Below are 22,996 nucleotides of genomic sequence, written 5' to 3' on the forward strand. Positions count from 1 at the left end.
TTTTCTGAATTTGAACCCCAGTCACCCAATAACCAACTGTACCAGGTTTGAGGCCTGTGCCATTAACAGTTCAAGAATGGTAGCAATTAAATATTCCCCTTGAAAAGCAACAGGTGAAGTTTGATTCACTTTTGTAGGCTCCACCCACTTTTCTGAATATTAATCCCAGTCACCCAGTGACCAACTGTGCAAAGTTTAAAAACCCTGCCATTAACAGAATGGATGCAGTTTACATTTTCCCAGTGAAATTTGTATTTGTCTCCACCCACTGATGACGCGGCGTTGCCCGGGTATGTATTTGACTGGTTTTGGCTCCGCCCATTTTCTAACCCTAACACACAAACACTCAATGACCAAGTTTGTGAGCTTTGGGGTCCTTGGCATCAATAATTTGTATATTCCCATAGAAATTAAACAAATCAGGCTGTTTGTGGCTCCACCCCTCTCCAGCATTTGAACCCCAGTCACCCAATGACCAACTGTAGCAGGTTTGAGGCATATGCTATTAACAGTGTAAAAATGGCAGCAATTAAAATATTCCACTTGAAAATCAACAGGTGAATTTTGATTGGCCATTATAGGCTCCACCCACTTCCCCTGAATATTAATCTCAGTCACTCAGTGATCATCTGGGCAAACATTGGGAACCCTGAAATAAACAGTGTAAGAAGGGCTGCAGTTTACACTTTCCCAGTGAAATTTGTTTTTGGCACCGCCCACTTTTTGTAACCTGGACACAAAGTCACTAATCAATGCCCAAGTTTGTGAGTTTTGGGGTCCTTGGCATCAATAATTTGTATTTTCCCATGAAATGAAACAAATCTGATTCACTGTTTGTGGCTCTGTCCCCTTTTCTGAATTTGAACCTCAGTGACCCAATGATCGACTGTACCAGGTTTGAGGCTTGTGCCATTAACAGTTCAAGAATGGCAGCAATTTTAATATTCTCCTTGAAAAGTGACATGTGATTTTTGATTGGCATTTTTAGGCTCCACCCACTTTTCTGAATATTAATCCCAGTCACCCAGTAACCAGCTATGCTAAGTTTGAGAACCCTGCCATTAACAGTGAAGAAGGGCTGCAGTATACAATTTCCCAGAAAAATCTGTTTTTAACTCCACCCACTTTTTGTAACCTTGACACGCAGTCACTACTCAATGACCAAGTTTGTGAGCTTTTGGGTTCCTGGCATCAAAATTGTGCTAATGGAAGCAGTTTATCCAGCAAAGAAATCTGGCTGTTTTTGGCTCCGCCCCTTTACTGAATTTGAACCCCAAACACTTAACGACCGACTGTAGCAGGTTTGAGGCCTCTGCTATTAACAGTGTGAGAATGGCTGCAGTTTCAATATTCCCCTTGAAAATCAATAGGTGAATTTTGATTGGCTCTTGTAGGCGCCACCTACTTTTCCGAATATTAATCCTAGTCACCCAGTGACCAACTGTGTGAAGTTTGAGAACCCTGCCATTAACAGTGTAAGAAAAGCTGCAGTTTACATTTTCCCATTCAAAAAGTTAGTTGTTTTTGGCTCCACCCACTATTTCTAATCTTGACATACAGTCACTTAATGACCAAGTTTATGAGCTTTGGGGTGTTTGGCATCAATAAGTTGCATTTTACCATTGAAATTAAACAAATCTGATTGGCTGTTTTTGGCCCGCTCCCTTCAGAATTTAAATCCCAGTCTCCCAGTGACTGACTGTAGCAGATGTTAGGCCTCTGCCATTAAGAGTGCATGAATGGCAGCAATGTAAATATTCCCCTTGAAAATCAAAAGGTGAATTTTGATTGGCTGCTGTAGGCTCCACCCACTTTTCTGAATATTAGTCCCAGTCACCCAGAGGCCACTGTGTCACGTTTGAGAACCCTGCCAATAACAGAATGGCTGAAATAAATCTAACAAATCTGATTGGCTGTTTGTGGCTCTACCCCTTTAGTGAATTTGGACCCCAGTCACCCAATGATTGACTGTATCAAGTTTGAGGCCTCTGCCACTAACAGTGTAAGAATGGTAGCAATGTGAATATTCCCCTTGAAAATCAATAGGTGAATTTTGATTGGCTGTTGTAGGCTCCACCCACATTTCTGAATATTCATCCCAGTTACCCAGTGGCCAATTGTGTAATGTTTGGGAACCCTGCAATGTAAAAAATTAGGTTGTTGGCCCCGCCCACTTTTTCTAACCTTGACATACAGTCACTCAATTATGAAGTTTATCAGCTTTGGGGTCCTTGGTATCAATACTTTGTATATTCCCATTGAAAAATAAACAAATCTGGCTGTTTGTGGCTCCGCCCCCTTCCTGAATTTGGACCCTAGTCACCCAGTGACCAACTGTACCAGGTTTGAGGCATCTGCGTTTACCAGTAGAAGAGAATGGTAGCAGATGAAATATTCACTTTGAAAATCAAAAGGTGAATTTTTATTGGCTGTTGTAGGCTCCACCCACCTTCCAAAATCTTAATCTGTCACCCAATGACCAACTGTGTAAAGTTTGAGAACCCTGCCATTAACGGTGTAAGAATGGCTGCAGTTTATATTTTCACAGTAAAAGTTGTTTTGGCTCCGCCCACTTTTTGTAACCTTGACACACAGTCACTCAATGACCAAGTTTGTGACCTGTCAGGTCCCTGGCATCAAAAATGTGTGAATGGAAGCAGTTTGTCCACCAAGGAAAACTGATTGGCTGTATGTGGCCCCGCCCCTTTAGTGAATTTGGACCCCAGTCACCCAATGACCGACTGTAGCAAGTTTGAAGCCTCTGCCATTAAAAGTGTAAGAATAGCAGCAGTTTAAATATTCCCCTTGAAAATCAACAGGTGAATTTTGATTGGCTGTTGTAGGCTCCACCCATTTTCTTGAATCTTAATCACATTCACCCAGTGACCAACTGTGTCAAGTTTGAGAACTCTGTGATTAACAGTCTAAGAATGGCTGCAGTTTACATTTTCCCATTTAAAATGAATGGCTGAAATTTGATTGGCTGTTTTATGCTCCGCCCACTTTTCCTGGATTTGTAACCTCGGTCCCCAAGTGACCAACTGTGACATGTGTGGGGACTCTGGCTTGATTACTGTGAGAATGGCAGCCTTTTACATTTTTTCCATTGACTTGAATGGGTGGAATCTGATTTGCTGTTTGTAGCTCCGCCCAGGTGTGCAGGGGGGCTGCGAGACCCCCAGAACATATCATCCCAGGTAGTAAGGGATCTGTATACCAAGTTTCGTTCAAATCGGTCAAGCCGTTTTCGCGTGATCGCGGCACATACACACACACACACACACATACACACACACACACACACACACATACATCCGATTTTATATATATAGATTATGAAGAATAAATGTATGGTGAAACTAATTATTTTCATAAGTGGCAGTTATTACATGAGTAACCATGGCAATCTCAGATCACATAATAGCATGACTGAACATATCACTTCTATAAGGCTGCTACATCTACAGTAGTCACTACAGTCCTGGTCCATCTCTCCAGGGCTTATGGGCTGATAGTAGTGTTGGAGATGGTGGAGTCATTAGAAGTGGTGGAGCCTGTAGACACTGTGGAATCAGTCGGTATGGTGGAGTCGGTAGAGTCAGTGGAGATAGTGGAGCCACTGGAGATAGTGGAGCCACTGGAGATGGTGGGATTAGTGGAGATCGTGGGGTTATTGGAGATGGTCGAATCAGTGGAGATATTGGAGTCATGGGTGGTAGAGTCAGTGGAGATGGTGGAGAAGGTGGAGATGGTGTCAGTGGAGACGGTGGTGATTGTGGAGTCAGTGGAGATGGTGGAGACGGAGGAGGTGGGGGAGTCGGTGGTGGACTCAGTGGAGATAGTGGAAAAGGTGGAGATGATAGAGTCAGTGGAGACGGTGGTGATTGTAGAGTCAGTGGAGATGGGGGAGTCAGTGGAGATGGTGGAGTCATGGACGATGGTGGAGTCAGTGAAGATTGAGGAGACGGTGGAGATGGTGGAGTCTGGGTAGATGGTTGAGTCAGTGGAGATGGTGGAGACGGAGGAGGTGGGGGAGTCGGTGGTGGACTCAGTGGAAATAGTGGAGAAGGTGGTGATTGTAGAGTCAGTGGAGACGGTGGTGATTGTAGAGTCAGTGGAGATGGTGGAGTCAGTGGAGGTGGTGGAGTCATGGACGATGGTGGAGTCAGTGAAGATGGTGGAGAAGGTGGAGGTGGTAGAGTCGGTGGAGATGGTGGAGGTGGTAGAGTGGGTGGAGATGGTGGAGTCAGTGGAAGTGGTAGAGTCAGAGAACATGCTGGAGTCAGGGAAGATGATACTGTTCTTGTTCATGTTTTCTTCATCCACGTTGATTTCTTCAATTTTCAGGTCCTGTCGAGTGTTTAGAATTCCCCATATTCCCTCAGCGCCCCTTTCTCTGGAAGAAAGACAACATATAGTGAGGGGAACACAGCATGGATGATAGTTGAGGTTTGTCACACTCATGCCACTAACTCAGGGCTTGAATGATGGAGTCGGGACCCTTAACAAGCTAAGTACAAACATCATCCACAGAGACACATCTGTCAAGTTTCACGAGTACTCGAGATGGTCAGTAAGATGCTAATGACTCCAGCTTGAACGCAAATATAATGCAAGTTGTTTATGACTTTGGATTGGGCCAATCAAAATCTAAAGGCATCTGATTGTCTCAATTCCAATCTGCATACAATTTTCATTAATTTTATGGAAGCTGGAATCATTAGTATTGTATCGACCATCTGTAATAATGACCTGTCCCTAAACTCACTCCTTTGTTACAGGAAGCAATAGGACATGCATAAGCCTTATCAAGTCCAATCGTTTAAAGGGGAACTCCACTTCAGGCCGGATTCATACTGCTGACCTGCGGTTGCCGTGCGGTACGATCAGCTGATCACACCACACTGTGCGGTAATCTCCATTTTGGCTGCAAGCCAAGCAGGAAGTGAGGCTCTGTAGCGCTCACTTCCTGTGGCTGACGTTCGAATTGCGTGGAAGTGTAATGACAAAATACGCTTCTGCACACTGAAACGCAAACGTGAATTTAAAAAAAAAAAAACTGTATCACCATCGACTTACACGACTTCCAGTCGCTGCAAGTCTCCACGCATGCTACCCATCAATGTGCTGTTGCACTAGAGTCAGGCGTGCGGGGAAAACGTCACTTCCGCCACATCGCACAGGTATGATAAGCCCCACAGACTTTCATTGGTGTAGCTTTACCCTGCGGTAAAAACAGGGTAACCCAACACACCAGTGTGAAAGGGGGCTTAGGAGACAAAATCGGATTGTAGTTAGACTAATGGCCTAAGAACGGACACCCCATCCTGGGGGTCTCTATGCTAATGGTGGATGCTAACTCCTCCTATGCAGACACCTATTTGAGTGAACAAATATGTTGAGTGTGACAGAGGCGTATCTGGAAGGGTACACATAGGAAATCTGCCGTAGGTGCCTTTTTCAATCACCACCCAGGGGGCGCATCGGTGAGCAAATCACCTCTCCCTTCCAGCCAGGCTCCGCACCTGAGAGCACCCTTTTAAAGTCCTGGCTCCTTCCCATGATAAGTATTAAGCGGGCCAGCACCATCCCCGTTACCGTTACGCTGCCGTGGCTGCCCATTCAGGACTCTGTGACACGTACAATGAGTGTCATGTCCTGTTCACCTCCCTTGCTGCCAGCTTCTCATAGGTCGTCAATGACTTCTTGCCCCGGGAATCTTCGAACATCCCACTCCTGATTGGCCGCATGGAGCTGTGTTTGCATGCCACTGGGGTCCCGAGAATCTTGGAACATCCCACTCCTGTTTGGCCGCATGGAGCCGTGTTTGCGTGCCACTGGGGTCATGGGGTCATGGGGGCGGGAGAGGAGACTCGGGAGAGGAGGAGGAGAACAACAACCTTATGCTCCGTATTACCCACAGTGTGAACCGGTTTGGGATCACCCACAGAGGCAAAGGCTCTAATCCTTGAGGGGTGCAGCAAACATCGGGGTAAGCACCCAGTAGAATCCCCATGTTATACAAAAGTCTCAAATGGCATTTCAATCAATCGAGCTAAGAATGTGCATGTGAAAGGCTCGCATGGTTGGGCAATCTCAGGTAGGTTCACCATCAGGTTATTTGTCCATTCAGGTATGCGTACCATTGTGGACACGTTTATTGTTTGTGGAGGATGTAGGAGAACCCTCTTGTAATAGAATGACACTATATAAACCCAATAAATAATAATAATAATAATTATAATAATAATAGCAACACTAGGATGAAATAAGCCATTAACCTATCAAGTGTTTCCACCATTCACCCCTCTGGCCCTAGCCTTTCTAGATGACTGTTGCATTCAGGGCCGGGCCGAGGCATAGGCTGGAGAGGCTTCAGCCTCAGGGCGCAGTGTAGGAGGGGGCGCACAATTCATTTAGCTGTCATTCCTAATTGTGTTTGAAGCAGAAAGAAATAAGAAAAGGGGATACATAGCAGTGACTGCAAGCCAGATAACTAGATATTAAGGTGTTGGGGAGGTTGTGGGCCCTGGGGCACCTCTTAGTCTAATAGCAATCAGTGTGTGATGGCTGGGGTGGGAGGGATGGAGGGGCGCCCTTTGGTGTCTCAGCCTTGGGTGCTGGAGGACCTTGTCCCAGCTCTGGTTGCATTCCCTCTCATTAACCATATATAAGAGCATATGAGTCAAAATATAGAGTGTGCTGCACCCACCATCCCCACTCAACCTAACTGCAAGTATCTGCTGGTCACAGGGGGGAGGAACATAAACATCTAACAGAAGCAGTAAACAGCAAGTTTCACCAGCTGGGGCTCCATAGAAGTCACTATGGATTTTCCTACAAGCTTTCATTTCAAATCACATTTTTTGTGACAGATGTTCTTAAGTAAGGAAACATAAGTAGAATTCAACCCCAAAAATATATATATTTTAGTACTGGATAGTGGGAGCGCGTATATCAAAAAAGGGCGCCTGGAAAAAAGGGCGCGGGGTGTAGCCGAAATTATAAGTTTGAATGCAAAACCGTATTTTTCGTTTAAGAGGTTATAAACGATAATTTAGTGCTAAATACGTTAAATAAACGGAAATGAAATGGCAAAATACCGTCTATAACAGTAAACGAATTCTGAAATGAAACGTCAAATAGCGTCTATAGCAAAAACGATATTTACACTTGTATTAAGCATAGTACTAGAATGGTAGGTTTTACAGGTATTTTACTACAATTATACCTAACTTTAGGGTCACAGATATCTCTCCTTATCCCTATCCCTCTCACCTAGACCCCCCTTTGTGTAAATACACATAATGTAATAAATTGTATATATTACATATATTGTACTATAACTATACCTAACCTTACTCTCATACAGAGCCCTCTCTGTACCTATCCCTAACCCCTAGACCCCCCTGGTGGTGCCTAAACCTAAGACCCCCCTGTTGGTGCCTAAACCTAAGACTCCCCTGGTGGTGCCTAAACATAAGACCCCCCTGTTGGTGCCTAAACCTAAGACCCCCCTGGTGGTGCCTAAACCTAAGACCCCCTGTTGGTGCCTAAACCTAAGACTCCCCTGGTGGTGCCTAAACCTAAGACCCCCCTGTTGGTGCCTAAACCTAAGACTCCCCTTCTGGTGCCTAAACCTAAGACCCCCCTGGTGGTGCCTAAACCTAAGACCCCCCTGGTGGTGCCTAAACCTAAGACTCCCCTGGTGGTGCCTAAAACTAACCACCCCCCTGGTGGTGTATATTGCACTGTATGTATACCTAACCCTCCCTGTACCTATCCCTAACCCCTAGACCCCCCTGGTGGTGCCTAAACCTAAGACCCCCCTGGTGGTGCCTAAACCTAAGACTCCCCTGGTGGTGCCTAAACCTAAGACCCCCCTGTTGGTGCCTAAACCTAAGACTCCCCTTCTGGTGCCTAAACCTAAGACCCCCCTGGTGGTGCCTAAAACTAACCACCACCCTGGTCCTAACCCTCCCTGTACCTATCCCTAACCCCTAGACCCCCTAGTAATGCCTAAACCTAACCATCCCCACTGCACAAAACACGCTAAACACATATAAACAATAATATATTTAATCCTTAAAATACTTCACTCCAAATAACATGAATAAAATAATTTATATATTTGTAATAGAATAACTAGCCTTAAAATCACGTAGAAATCTTAAAATAACAGTAATATTTAAAGCGATATTTTAGTAACTATAATCAACGCATTAGAAGTGTAAAAACAAAGTTAATACCATAAGCGATGTATTTCTAATACAATCAGCTTTAGAAACGTTATTTAAGCATTATACATATGAAAACGAATTTTAAATGATAATTGAAGTGTAAACGAAATTTTAGTTGTTATAGTTTTATAAGCGCATTTTTAAAACGAAAAAACTAGTTAAAACCCATATAAGCGAAATTTACAAACGAAAAAATAAGTATAATACAAAGTCTAAACGAACTTGTAAACGATATTTGTTATAAACTTTATCCTGTAAACGAAAACCTTTGTTAACACGATCCCTGTAACCGCTATTTCTCGTGCGCCCTTTTTTCCTGTCGGGCGCCGAATAGCCAATATTTTGCATTGCAGTCTATGGCGGCGCCCTTTTTGTCCACTATCCCTGTGCGCCCTTTTTTACTAGCACCAGTGGGAGCATGTTAGAATTTAAGTATGATATGCTTTAATTCTTAGGCCTCAGTTACTTTAGCTGAGTTTAGTTAAAAGACTTGATTTGCAGAGAGTCTACCTCTAAGGAGGATTTCTAGAATCACTAGAGAACATTGTGCATCTGACTACACAAGGCCAGAGAGCCACGGTGTACAGACACCCAGGCAGCCTTTGCTGTAAACATTGCGTGCTTTCATATTTCCTAAAGGTAAACAATAGCCAGGGAACATTTTACCTAATTTCTGGGTAAAAGTAGAGGAAAGGCCATATTTGGCTTGTCCCATCGGAGCAGGCGCGGATAGGGTCATCCATCACATGCTATTATCAGCCAATTGCATGCGATGGGGACTGGACCATCTCTGCTGGATGATGTCACATTTAACTCTTTAGAGGCTAGTATAAGAATAGCCAACATGGGCTCCCGAGGAGACTTCTCACTTATGACTTTACTTCTCACTTCTGTTTCTACTTTCCTTCTACATTATCTGTATGCTGTATATAGGCCTAAGTGCAACTAGCATAGATGTATCATAAGAGAAAGCCTAGTCTAATCACTAGGGATAGACCAAGTCTGCATGGAACGCACAAGATTCTACAGACCATTTGCTTTTCCGAGGTAACATGTAACGAAGATATAAGATTGCTGATGAACACATCTGTATATTTGTTTTACAAATACACTCCTGAACCTTTGACGATGTCTAAGAAGTTCTATCTCCTATGCTGTATGCTGTGATGAGTGTCAAGTTATCACACTTCCTGTGAAATGGTGCCAAACAGAGGTGTAGTGTTGTTACCCATAGCAACCCACAAATATTTTTTACAGAGCAGATAGGACCTCTCAGGTTTGTTTTGCTGTCTATCTCCCTTTGCTTCCTGCTGCCAGTAGCATAGCAGGGAGTGACTCAACCTCTCCATTACCCCAGAACACATTTATAGGGAGTCTAAAGCTATATTAAAAATAAAAAAACAGATACTCACCTAAGGAGAGGGAAGGCACTGGGTCCTATAGAGCATTCCTGTTCTCCTACCAATCCCTGCGTTCCCCCGCAGGCTCCCCCATAAGCAGTCTATGACCGTTCGGTCGTGGACTGCTCTCTTCTGGGTTAGGCTGGATTTGGCAGTCTTCAAGGCACTTCCGAGTCTCCATACTGTACTGTATTGCGCTCTCTCATGCACTCGTGGGTGCGCAATACAGAGCCGGCAGTCTTTGGGAGCTTGAGTGTTTCCGAAGACTGCCGAAGTCTCCCGCAGTGTGAGATACAAACGGAGGAGCTTGCAGGGGGACGAGGACACTGAGGAGAACGGGAAGACTTTATATGACCCAGATCCTTTCCTCTCTTTAGGTGAGTATCTGTTTTTTATTTTTAAAATAGCTTCAGACTTGCTTTAAGTTTAGAGTGATTTATGCAATTTATGTAGGAAGTTACACAAGTTCTACAGCATCTCTCTGTGCCCCGTACTTAGCTTCCTCCAGATGGTTCGCGCTCTTCTGGCCTTCTTGACGTCCCGGACGAAGCAGCGGTAGATCTCGTTGCTCTTCACCCCGGTCAGTGTCGAGATGACTCTGCGACTACCGTCTTCTTTCTGCTCCAGGACCTCCACGGTGGAATTATCGGTTACATCATCCTCTCGGCGGTTCTGCCAGCGCACAATGGGCACCTTGTACCAGGCCTTGGATACGCAACGTACTACTGTGGCATTGTCCACCGTATCAAATGTCACCGGAGGCTCCTCCTCCTCTGTGGGGGCAAATAGAGGGAAGCTATTAGTCAGTGTGGACATTGCAGGGTACATATTCCTGTAGGGGAAATGTTGGTTCACTGTACAATGTAAACTAATGCATGCATATGTCTATATGAATAAATAACCAGCGGAGCAGCACATATATAGTGCATAGTGAATTGATACTTAGCCCAGAAGAGTCAAGCGTGGTACAGGCATGGAAGGTGTGTCAGAGAGAGACGGATGATCCCCTCAGATGGACCCACTAGTTCCGCGGGCGCTAAAGAGAGACTGAAGTGAATAAAAATTGCTATTTTTACCTGGTAGTTCACTTCAGTACTCTCAGTAGATGTAAACCGCCGTATCCCCGAGCCAAAACAAGGGCTTTAGACCCCCAAAATCCCCAGGGGGCAATCCGGGGAGTGCTTCCTGAAAGAGGCAGAGCTTTATGCTGTAGCTCTGCCTCTACTGACGTAAATCACCACGGATCGCCGCCTCTCCCCGTCCCTCTCACTCTTCCTTCGCAGAGAGGGGCGGGGAGAGGCGGAGATCCACACGGCAATTGACGTCAGTAGAGGCAGAGCTACAGCTCAAAGCTCTGCCTCCCCGGGCAGCAAAATACACGACCAGGAAAGTCGTGGATGTTTGTCCCGGGATTTGGGGGTTTAAAGCCCTCGTTTTGCAGCGGTGGTGCGGCGGTTTACCTCTACTGAGACTACTGAAGTGAACTACCAGGTAAAAATAGCAATTTTTGTTTCGCTTCAGAGTCTCTTCAAGCCGCTTTATCAAGGTGAAGGGACACTGCGGATGTTCATTCGGATTTTGTGGAACTGAAATTTCCACATTTCCGATCAACCGAAATTTGTATTTACAATACCCAATCACAGGACTTGGAAGCACTGGGCCAATCAGAAAATGCAAAAATGTATCAAAAGACCATTACTCGAGTACTCGGAAAACGGAACTCAGAAAATCAGATTTCTGCAGAAATACTGTATTACCGCAACTCGGTAATTTTAAAGTAAACCTGTAACTAAAAAAAGTTCCCCCGGGGGGTTCTCACCTCGAGTGGAAGAAGCCTCCGGATCCTATTGAGGCTTCTACCGTCCTCCTGTGTCCCACGGCGGTCTCGTTGTGCCCCTCCGAACAGCAGGGATGTAAATATTTACCTTCCCGGCTCCAGCGCAGGCGCAGCATTAGCTCTCCGTCTCGGAGATAGGCGGAAATAGCCGATCGCTGTTGGGCCGCTCTACAGCGCAGGCGCAAGTGTCCTGCTCCTGCGCAGTAGAGCGGACCCGACAGAGGCTATTTCGGCCTATCTCCGTGCTGAGAGCCACAACAGCGCCCCCGCTGGAGCCAGGGAAGGTAAATAAATCAGCGCTTGTCAGGCTTGTCGAGGGAGGATTCCGGGACTCTTCGGGGGAGCCAGCGCTGGACTGCCTGCAGCTACAGGGGAGGGGGAAGCCTCATTGGGATCCTGAGGCTTCCCCCTCCCGAGGTGAGTACCCCCCAGGGGAACTTTTTTTTTGTTACAGGTTCTCTTTAACGTAATCACAGAACTCGGAAGCCCTCGACCAGTCAGAGAAGGCAGAGTCAACTCGGAAGCCTGTATGTATTCCCTGTATGTATTCAGCGAGTTTAATCTGTCTAATTCCCCCTCATCTGTGACTAATCACAACTTTAATTTGATCTCTCCGTGTCACATGACCGCCATGTCAGAGATGGCAGATAAGCGTTATCCCTTTCTTTGCTTCCATGAAAGCAGGAAGTAGACACACTGCAGATTTATTGCAGGATTTGTATCAGCTGTAACCAAGAAATGTTTTTATGTAAAGGTTATTATGCTGCTGTGTATCTTTTAGAGCAGAGAGGAAGTTCTGAGTTCCGGTCCGGTTTAACATTACACTGCTGACACTTTACTGAACCCGGGCCCAAACACCAGGCGGCTGATTTATGAGCTCCCAGTGTTACTATGCAGTTTATATACTGAGTGGTACTAGCAGAGATACACAAAATGATTGCATGTGACATACTGTATATGTGGCATTGAGTTTTATGGGGTATTATTTTTAAGTGTTTATATCATTGCTGATTGCATTTTGTGGGGGTATCTGCTGCCATTTGACTACTTTATGAATTATCATGAGGCATGTAACTACTTGATTCTTTTATCTAAAATGTATCTGGTCTGACCTAATCTCTGTGAATAACACACCGCTACTTATTACAAAATGCAATCAGATTGGCGGCAGATTTCCCCACAAAATGCAATCAGATTGGCGGTAGATTTCCCAGTTTAGGTAGGCAGGTATATAGGTGTCCCCAGTATAGATATACCCTGGTCTTTAGGTGTCCCCAGTTTAGGAAGGCAGGTCATGACCACGCCCATGTTCCAGTGCGTGGTGACACCCATTTATTTTTGCTGCGCTGCACTGCATGTGGACATATCCCTATTGGAGACTGTCCTCAGAAGTGCTCACAATCTATTCCCTACCATAATCATGCAAAATTACTAGAGTACATGTGTATGCTAGCCCAAAATGGGGGGGGGGGTGGCAGGTCCCAGGCGGAAACTTCCTCGGTGGGCCCTTAGTGTCCCAGTCCGACCCTGATCGCAATCAATTGTAATTATGCAAAAACTGGTCGGAAATAAGTGAAATTGTGAATAATTACAAATTAGCTATTACAAAAATCATGCATATACTCGTAATAATGCAATATTATGAGTAATTTTTCATAATTATCAAAATTATGCAAAATTACGCATAAGTGAAATTTTTTATTGCGATCATCACTAGGAGGAACATGTGCTAGACATGGGTTACCTTGTATGAGAAGTTTCAGTTTGACCTCTCCTTTCCCATAGGGGCTGATGGCTTTACAGGTGTAGAGTCCTTCATCCTGATAGTCCACATTGCGAATGTGCATTGACAGGTCTCCTTCCGGGATCTCATTAATGTCCACCCGGACTCGGTCCTGGAAGTGATAGCTCTGCTCCTGCAGGTCTTCTCTGTCTTTGTGGAAGCTGTAGACCAGCTGCGGCTCCTTGTACTCGTACCTCTGCTGGATGTATGCCTGGATATCATCCACCTCGATCTCCTCCACAATGTCCTCTCGGTGCCAGCTGAAGCCCAGGTCATACGTGTTCTCGATGAAGCTGAACTGGCAGGTAAGGGTAGCATTGCCGAACCGAGGCACAAGAATCTCTTCATATTGGGGTTTTGGAAGTATATAGTCACATTCTGAGAAGGGACAATTAAATGCAAAACAGTTCAGCCTGCGCCTCTCCCAAGTCCACATCCTTTCTGCTCTATCACATCCTCAGCCTCCCTTCACCTCCATCATGTCCACATCCTTTCTGATCTATCAAGTCCTCAGCCTCCCTTCACCTCCATCATGTCCACATCCTTTCTGATCTATCAAGTCCTCAGCCTCCCTTCACCTCCATCATGTCCACATCCTTTCTGATCTATCAAGTCCTCAGCCTTCCTGCACCTCTCCCAAGTCCTCATCCTTTCTGCTCTATCACATCCTCAGCCTCCCTGCACTTCTCCCAAGTCCACATCCTTTCTGCTCTATCACGTCCACAGCCTCCCTGCCCCACCATCACGTTCACGTCCTTTCTGATCTATCAAGTCCTCAGCCTTCCTGCACCTCTCCCAAGTCCACATCCTTTCTGCTCTATCATATCCTCAGCCTCCCTGCACCTCTCCCAAGTCCACATCCTTTCTTCTCTATCACATCCTCAGCCTCCCTGCACCTCCATCATGTCCACATCCTTTCTTCTCTATCACATCCTCAGCCTCCCTGCACCTCCATCATGTCCACATCCTTTCTGCTCTACCACATCCTCAGCCTTCATGCACCAGGTTGCACCTCTCCCAATTCCACATCCTTTCTGCTCTATCACATCCACACAGCTTCCCTAAACCTTTCCTAAGTCCATGCCCTTTCTGCTCTATCACATCCTCAGCCTCCCTGAACCTCTCCCAAGTCCATATTTTTGCTCTATCACATCCTCAGCCTCCCTGCACCTCTCCCAAGTCCACATCCTTTCTGCTCTATCAAGTCCTCAGCCTCCCTGCACCTCTCCCAAGTCCACGTCCTTTCTGCTCTAATGCATCCTCAGACTTCCTGCACCTCCATCATGTCCACGTCCTTTCTACTCTATCATGTCCTCAGCTTAACTGCAACTCTTCTAAGTCTTCATCCTTTCTGCTCTATCACGTCCTTAGCCACCCTATCCCTTTTCCAAGTCTTCATCATTTCTGTTCTATAAAGTCCTTAGCCTTCCTGCACCTCTCACAAGTCCTTATCCTTTCTTCTCTATCAAGTCCTCAGCCTTCCTGCACCTCTCTCAATTCCTTATCCTTTCTGATCTATCAAGTCCTCAGCCTTCCTGCACCTCTCACAAGTCCTTATCCTTTCTTCTCTATCAAGTCCTCAGCCTTCCTGCACCTCTCTCAATTCCTTATCCTTTCTGATCTATCATGTCTTCAGCTTAACTGCAACTGTTGGAAGTCTTCATCCTTTCTGCTCTATCACGTCCTTGACCACCCTATCCCTTTTCTAAGTCTTCATCATTTCTACTCTACCAAGTCCTCAAACTCCCTACACCTCCATCACATCCTCATCCTCCCTGCTTCTCTGCCAAATCCTCAGTCTCTCTTCTCTCCCAAGTCCGCAGCCTCCCTGCTCTGTCATGTCCTTTTTCCTTACAGTGTTTTACATATTTGAAAGCTATAATTTCTGAAGGGGCTAAAATTCATGACCCCCAGCATTAGATAAGTGGTTGAAGCTGAAACACTTACCAGCCAGATACACGAGGAGGGAGATGGTCAGGACACAATACAGCAGCGCCATCTACTGCACCGAGCTGGGATTACCCTGTGAACATATGAGAGGTGTATTGTCATTGCTCTGCTGGAGACAGTTTGTCATACCTCCCAACATTTTAAGTGTCGAAAGCGGGACACTTAGGCCACACCCCTGGCCACGCCACAACCCCCTAGTCACGCCCACTAATTTATTTTATTTTATTTTTTTTTATTTATTTTTTATTAAAAATTTTTAATTAATTACTCCCGAAAGGGAGGGTGCCAGTGGGAGGGGGAGGAGGGTGGTAAGGGTGGCCGAGGGGGGGAAAAGAAAACCCGATCGAGGCACCAGCCCGGGGATGCGTATGCGGCATGGATGCCGCATGGACGCTATTAAGCTTCTCCCTCCCTCCTAATGTGCCCCCAGTGTCCCCTTATGTGATTAACATTAATTAGGGGGGTTGTCAGTGGAGGGGGGGAGAATGCCCGTCACCGTGGGTGGGGAGGAGGGTGCCACTTTTAGGTGGGGGGGTGCGCCTGGGCAGAGAATGGAGGCGGAAAAACTGATCGAGGCTCCAGCCGCGGTAATGAGGGATGCGGGAGCCCGGCTTCAATACTTCCTCCCTCCCTCCCTCTCTGAATGCCCCCAAATGTATGTCCGTGTGCCCCCCTCTCCTCCCCTCCCTATAGGCAGAGTGAGCGCAGCGGAGCGGGCAGTCGGGTCCTCTTACCGCTGGCTGATGCACGCGTACTGTCTCTGGCATCCGACCTCCATGTGCTTCCTGTGACGTCATAGTAAACAGGAAGCACATGGAGGTCCGATGCCAGAGACAGTATGCGTGCATCAGCGGTAAGAGGACCCGACTGCCCGCTTCGCTGCGCTCACTCTGCCTATAGGGAGGGGAGGAGAGGGGGGCACACGGACATACATTTGGGGGCATTCAGAGAGGGAGGGAGGGAGGAAGTATTGAAGCCGGGCTCCCGCATCCCTCAGTACCGCGGCTGGAGCCTCGATCAGTTTTTCCGCCTCTATTCTCTGCCAGCCGTCGGGATTCAAGAGGGGGGGCCCGGGATAGCGGGAGGGCCCCCCCAAATCGGGAGAATCCCGACGAAAACGGGACGGTTGGGGGGTATGAGTTTGTGTTTGCCAGCAGGTGGTACAATACTGGACAAGTAAATGTACAGGAAACACAGGAGACAGGGCCTGGAAATACTGGTGGGCAAGAAGGTTTATCTGTGACTGGAACACTATAAACAACAATATGAAAATGCTGTAGGTACACCAAACACCCCAGTGAACCTATCTAAGTACGGTAAGTAAATGTACGCAGAGCATTGTGAAGCTGCCCATCTACAATCGGCACAAATAAAAATTCCAGTATGTTTGGTTAGTGCCATGTTTGTGCCCATTTGTGCTGCAAAAATGACCATTTGTGCTGCTTTCGGTTTGCAGATAATAATGCTTATTTGTTTAAGACAATATCATCACCAGCCTCCCTATGGACATGAACCTGATGTGGCTGGGTAGTGCCACATTTATGCTGCAAGAAACATCATTCTATCTTTTATAGTTTGAGATATTTGAGTTTTTATAAAGGTCGAACGCTCACATGGCCTCTGCACTTTTGTAGGGGGCGGAGTGAACTTTTCATCTTTATTTTTTAAACCTTTAGTTTTTGCAGCACAAATGAGCACAAACACAGCACTACCCAACCGCACCAGTCTCATGTCCGAAGGCTGCTGTACGGGGGCTGAGTGATGTTATTGTCTGGGGTAAAAAATGATGATATCTCAACAAAAAAAAAAGGCAGCACAAATCTTAATTTTTGCAGCATAAATGGGCACAATTGTGGCACTGACCAAAAATGATGAAATTCTTGTTGTGCTGATTGTAGGGGGGCAGCTTACAGAGACAGCACTTCTGGTCTCCGGATTATTTGAACCACAGGAAGTTTAACTGTTCCCCAGTCTATAAATGATTAGAGTATAACGCTTAACCTTATACAAATTATACAAATGCCTGTCACAGCCTCAAAGGGGACTTTTAAACTTTTTGATAAGTTCCATAACACAAATATTTCTGTATAACTGTATTTGCTTTTTTTGACTTACAATAAACTATTAAAGGACACCTGAAGTGAGAGGGACATGGAGGCTGCCATGTTTATTTCCTTTTAAACAATACCAGTTGCCTGGGAGTCCTGCTAGTCTATTTGCCTGCAGTAGTGTCTGAATAACGATAAGCTATGATTAAGAGCTGAGGTAGCTCGAAACATGTTAGCTTATTGATGCATGTGTGTATTGCTATACTGGATACGTCCTAAAGACTTTGAATCCTGGACAAGTGCGGACCTTCTTGCTGTGTAGTGTGGGCCTTGCTGACCTGGTCGTGCATGGTCCAGTGATTGGTGGGTTGAGCGGTGTTCACACAGACTTCATCAGTGTCTGAATCACACCAGAAACAAGCATGCAGCTAACTTTGTCAGATCTGACAATAATGCCAGACAGAAACACCTGATCTGCTGCATGCTTGTTCAGGGTCTCTGGCTAAAGTTAGAGGCAGAGGATCAGCAGGGCTGCCAGGCAACTGGTATTGCTTAACTACCTGAAGACCACCTAGCGCCAATGGGCGTGACCAAGGCGGCAGCCCCAGGCCCGCCTAACGCCAATTGGCGTCAAGTCCTGGAGCGGTGATTTGCAGGAGATTGCGCCGCGCTGATGCGCGCATATCTCTGCATGAATGACGACGATCGCCGCTAGGAGACTGTTAGACGACGAATGCGCCGTCTTTTATACCCGTGCAGATCTGCGATTTAAGGCAGCGCTGTACTGGGGACAGCTGTGTGATAGTGTTGGGCGAACAGTGTTCGCCACTGTTCGGGTTTTGCAGAACATCACCCTGTTCGGGTGATGTTCGAGTTCGGCCGAACACCTAATGGTGTTCGGCCAAACTGTTCGGGTTCGCCCGAACTGCTCAATGGCCGGCCGAACAGGGCCCCTGTTCGACCGAAAAGGGCCCTGTTCGGCCGAATACGGCCCCTCTATAGGGTCGCAGGCATAAGGGGGGAGCATGCCCTGATCGCGGGGGGGGGGTCGGAAATTCCCCCCACCCCCTCCGCTAGCGCTCCCCCCTCTGCCCACTTCCCCATAAAAAAAGTTTAATGCAAGTTAAATAGTACCGGTGGCTGGCAGTGGAGTGGGGAGGAGGAGTCCGACTAGGAGAGTGACGCGTTGAGGCCGGGCAGCGGGCGGTTCAGTGGTAGTACCCTTGTGGTACTTCCGCCCTTTCTCTGACCTCACCGCCCGCTGCCCGGCCTCAACGCGTCACTCTCCTAGACGGACTCCTCCTCCTCACTCCACTGCCAGCCACCGGTACTATTTAACTTGCATTAAACTTTTTTTATGGGGAAGCGGGCAGAGGGGGGAGCGCTAGCGGAGGGGGTGGAGGGAATTTCCGACCCCCCCCCCCCGCGATCGGGGCATGCTCCCCCCTTATGCCTGCGACCCCATAGGGCCCTCAAAATGGGCATGTTCAGGGGTCCCATTGACTTCCATTGAGTTCGGGGTTCGGGCCGAACATGCCGAACATCTGGCCCATGTTCAGCCTGTTCGGCTTGAACCCGAACATCCAGGTGTTCGCCCAACACTACTGTGTGACATGGCTTTCCCCCTGGGAGAGATGACAGTGATCGGCTGTCATAGGCTTCAGCCTATGACAGCCGATCACGCTGATTGGCTGGCGGGGGGAGGGAGGGAGAAAAAAAATAAAAATAAAATAAGGACATTTAATATAAAAAGAATAACATAAATATTTACTAAAAAATAAATAAATAATGGGGTCTGGTCTTTAGGGAGGGGGGGGGGGGGGGGGGTTAAGCCCATGGTCCTCAAGTGGTTAAAAGGAAATAGATATGGCAGCCTCAATATCCCTCTCCCTTCAGTAGTCCTTTAACCACTTCCCAACTGAGGGGTTTTACCCCCTGACCACCAGAGCTATTTTCACCTTTCAGCGCTCCTTCCATTCATTCGTCTATAATTTTATCATTACTTATCGCAATGAAATGAACTATATCTTGTTTTTTTCGCCACCAATTAGGCTTTCTTTAGGTGGGACATTATGCCAAGAATAATTTTATTCTAAATGTGTTTTAATGGGAAAATAGGAAAAAATGTGGGAAAAAATTTATTATTTTTCAGTTTTCGGCCTTTATAGTTTTTAAATAATGCATGCTACTGTAATTAAAACCCATTAAATGTATATGCCTATTTATCCCGGTTATAAAACCGTTTAAATTATGTCCCTATCACAATGTTTGCCGCCAATATTTTAGTTGGAAATAAAGGTGCATTTTTTTCAGTTTTGCGTCCATCCCTAATTACAAGCCCATAGTTTATAAAGTAACAGTGTTATACCCTCTTGACATAAATATTTAAAAAGTTCAGTCCCTAAGGTAACTATTTATGTATTTTTTTTAAATTGTACATTTTTTTTTTTTTTAATTACAAAAAAAAAAAAAAAATTAGGAGTGTGGGAGGTAAGGAGTTAATTTTTTGTGTAAAACAAGTTTATTTGTGTGTAAAAAATGGTTAGGGTGTAGTTTTACTATTTGGCCACAAGATGGCAACATTACAAATTTGTTTCAGGCGACCTGCAAGCGTCCTTCCGGACGCTTGCAGGAAGTAGAAAGAGGCTGGGACTTTGTTATTTTTCACAATGATCGCGCTGCTCAGCCGAGCGGCAGCAGATCATTGCGGGGCTGAGATCAACGAACGGGAATGGATTTTCCCGTTCGTTGATCTCTGGGCGAGCGGGCGGCGGCGTGTTTACTAGCAGCGGGCGGCGTGTTTACGAGCGGGAGCGCGGACAGCGGCGGGAGTGCGCAGAGTATGGATTTCTCCGTCCCTGGGGGTGAAAGGATGGAAAAAGGGGCGGAGAAATCCGTACGCGCGGGGGTAAAGTGGTTAAGATTCAATGTGTTCGACATCTTAGAGCAAGTGAGTTCTGGCAGATTTCCAGGAATCAAACGGGAAAATCGATAAGTATAAGTATGGTCAAGAGTATGGTAAAGCACACCTGAAGTGATATATGAAGGCTGCCATATTTATCTATTTTTAAACAATACCAGTTGCCTGGATGTCCTGCTGATCTCTTTGGCTGCAGTAGTGGCTGAATCACACACCTGGAACAAGCATGCAGCTAATCCAGTCACACTTCAGTCAGAGTACCTGATCTGCTGCATGCTTTTCAAGGTTTGCGACTAAATGTAATAGAGACAGAGGATCAGCAGGACTCCCAGGCAACTGGTATTGTTTAAAAGGAAATAAATATGGCAGCCTCCATATCCCTCTCACTTCAGTTGTCCTTTAAAGCAACAGGGGGTGGGGAAAGTAATTGTATCTCACTTTGGGATATGCAGTGATTTCACCAGAACCACCATATTCAGTCGTATTCCACAATGCATTTGTAGCAATATGCAGTTTTGTTGTTTAGCCACTAGATGTCTCTCTCTACTAGAGAGCATGTTTTGTTTTTTTGACAAGTTGCCCTTTAATAACTTTAGTGTGTATTTATATGACACAGTGACGGATGCTCTCTGACTCTCTACAGCAGTGGTCCTCAAACTAAGGCCCGCAGGCCGAATGCGGCCCCCTGAGACTTTTTTACCGGCCCCCCACACACAAAATGTATTACTTAGAGATGGTGTTTTCTACAATACCTAAGCTCAATGTAATATTTTTCTACTTTATTGTATCTATACTCCGGCCCCCCAGCAATCTGAAGTATGTTGTCCCGGCCCTTGACCGAAAATGTTTGGGGACTCCTGCTCTACAGAGTACATTGCACAGCTTACATCTCACAAACTCCGCCTCCAAGTAGCTCACACTCTAATGTTCCCCACAGTCTGGGGGTAATTTTGTGTATTTTTCCTCTGTAAAGCCATCAGTAGGTTTGCTGGGTGGGAAGAAAACCCACTAAATATGGGAAGGGAATACAAACTCCATGTAGACTGGGCAGGATTTGACTCCGGTGCTACAAGGCTCACATTTACCCAATGCAGGGTCATCACTGAAGTGCTCTGTTGTCAGACCCAGAGGGAAGAGGCCATGACATTTACCTTGTTCTGGGGTCCAGAAATGTACCTGTTAAACATTTTTATGAATTCTGAAGTGTAGCACAATGAACAGACCCCTGCCCACCCTGATATTGCACCGCTCAGGAACAGACAGGTGCCCCCCTCCACACACTGACAGACAGGTTCCCTCCTCCCCACACTGACAGACAGGTGCCCGCCTCCCCTCACTGACTGACAGGTGCCCCCCCTCCCCACACTGACAGACAGGAGCCCCCCTCCCCACACTGACAGACAGGAGCCCCCCTCCCCACACTGACAGACAGGAGCCCCCCTCCCCACACTGACAGACAGGTCCCCCCTCCCACACTGACAGACAGGTGCCCCCCTCCCCTCACTTACTGACAGGTTCCCCCCATCCCCACACTGACAGACAGGTGCCCCCCTCCCCACACTGACAGACAGGTCCCCCCCTCCCCACACTGACAGACAGGAGCCCCCTCCCCTCACTGACAGACAGGAAGTCCCCTCCCCACACTGACAGACAGGTGCCCCCCTCCCCTCACTGACTGACAGGTGCCCCCCTCCCCTCACTGACTGACAGGTGCCCCCCCTCCCCACACTGACAGACAGGAGCCCACCTCCCCACACTGACAGACAGGTGAATATTGGGACAGAGGGATGGAGATAGTGCAGATTCCCTTACCTGAGTCGCAGAGAGTCACACAGAGATCTGACACTGCTACCTGCGCAGCCAGAGAACCATCTGCTAATATAATTACACCTCCAGCTCCCAGATCTGCGTAGGGGGAATCCCTGGGGGTCCTGCTGTGCCTGAGGCTGCCAGTCATACACTGCCACGCTGGGCTTGTCACCTGCTACCAGCTGTGTGATGACACCGAATGTCACTCTGCGTCCTGTGTGACATGTGACATCGGTTATTCCTCTTATGAAGAGTTGTCATGTTTCTGCAGATTTTATTGCTGTACTGTACGTATGAGAGGGCTGGGGGGACACCACTGATCCTATCATGTATTGCCATGCCTAGAGCAGAGTTTCTGTACTGTACGTATGAGAGGGCTGGGGGGACACCACTGATCCTATCATGTATTGCCATGCCTAGAGCAGAGTTGCTTTGATTTGAAACAATTTTCGATTCAAAAAAATTTCTCCAAAAAAAAAACAAACTTGTATTTTAATGTTTTCCACTAAATTTTTTAAAAACTGAAAAAACGCTAAAGCTACATACACACGGGTTACAACTGTCGCTGCAACCACATGGTACGCGCATGTTGCAGCGACAGTTCGCCCGTGTGTATGACGCGCGCGCCCATGAACCGTCGCTAGTCTGAGCTGTCGCCGGCAACAGCTGTCGCCGCAACTTCAACACAACTGTACGCAACGCAATACACAATGTATGGAGCTTCCGGCGGGGGGAGGGACCTTCGGCGACAGCTTCCGCCGCGTCCGTGTAGACAGCTGTCGCGGGGGCGGAGCTGTCGCCGGGCTGTTGCGTGCGCGTTCCCTATGCACTAGCGACTAGCCACTTTTGTCCCCAATGTGTATGCACCATAAAAATCAATATTTTAATGCAAAAAGAAAAAAAAAATCCCAAACTTCGCAAAAACGCAGAAAAACTATGTTTTTACCGCGACTAATTTTCCACAAAAACTCAATAATTTTACTATGACAATTTGCAATAAATGTGAAAA

The 22,996-nt window shown here is 46.7% G+C and overlaps 1 protein-coding gene across 1 annotated transcript; it reads right to left on the reverse strand.

Moving 5' to 3' along the window:
- Positions 1–4,316: 4,316 nt before the first annotated feature.
- Positions 4,317–22,045, reverse strand: LOC137545185 (V-set domain-containing T-cell activation inhibitor 1-like). Its single transcript, XM_068266303.1, has 5 exons — positions 21,991–22,045; positions 15,208–15,283; positions 13,222–13,638; positions 10,135–10,413; positions 4,317–4,396 (listed from the first exon to the last, which is right to left on the reverse strand). Exons 2-5 carry the CDS (start codon positions 15,257–15,259, stop codon positions 4,362–4,364), a joined length of 783 nt encoding a protein of 260 aa, XP_068122404.1. The 5' UTR covers positions 15,260–15,283; positions 21,991–22,045; the 3' UTR covers positions 4,317–4,361.
- Positions 22,046–22,996: the final 951 nt, after the last annotated feature.

This window comes from Hyperolius riggenbachi, chromosome 2, assembly GCF_040937935.1.
Source record: "Hyperolius riggenbachi isolate aHypRig1 chromosome 2, aHypRig1.pri, whole genome shotgun sequence".
In the NCBI taxonomy this organism is placed as follows: Eukaryota; Metazoa; Chordata; class Amphibia; order Anura; family Hyperoliidae; genus Hyperolius; species Hyperolius riggenbachi.

What these genes read in the sequence shown, in the direction of transcription:
- LOC137545185 (XM_068266303.1), bottom strand. Translation starts at nt 15,259, where the DNA reads ATGGCGCTGCTGTATTGTGTCCTGACCATCTCCCTCCTCGTGTATCTG. An exon ending in CCTCCTCGTGTATCTGGCTG is followed by an intron (nt 13,639 to 15,207) that starts GTAAGTGTTTCA and finishes GTCCCTTCTCAG; the next exon opens with AATGTGACTATATACTTCCA. An exon ending in ACTGAAACTTCTCATACAAG is followed by an intron (nt 10,414 to 13,221) that starts GTAACCCATGTC and finishes TTGCCCCCACAG; the next exon opens with AGGAGGAGGAGCCTCCGGTG.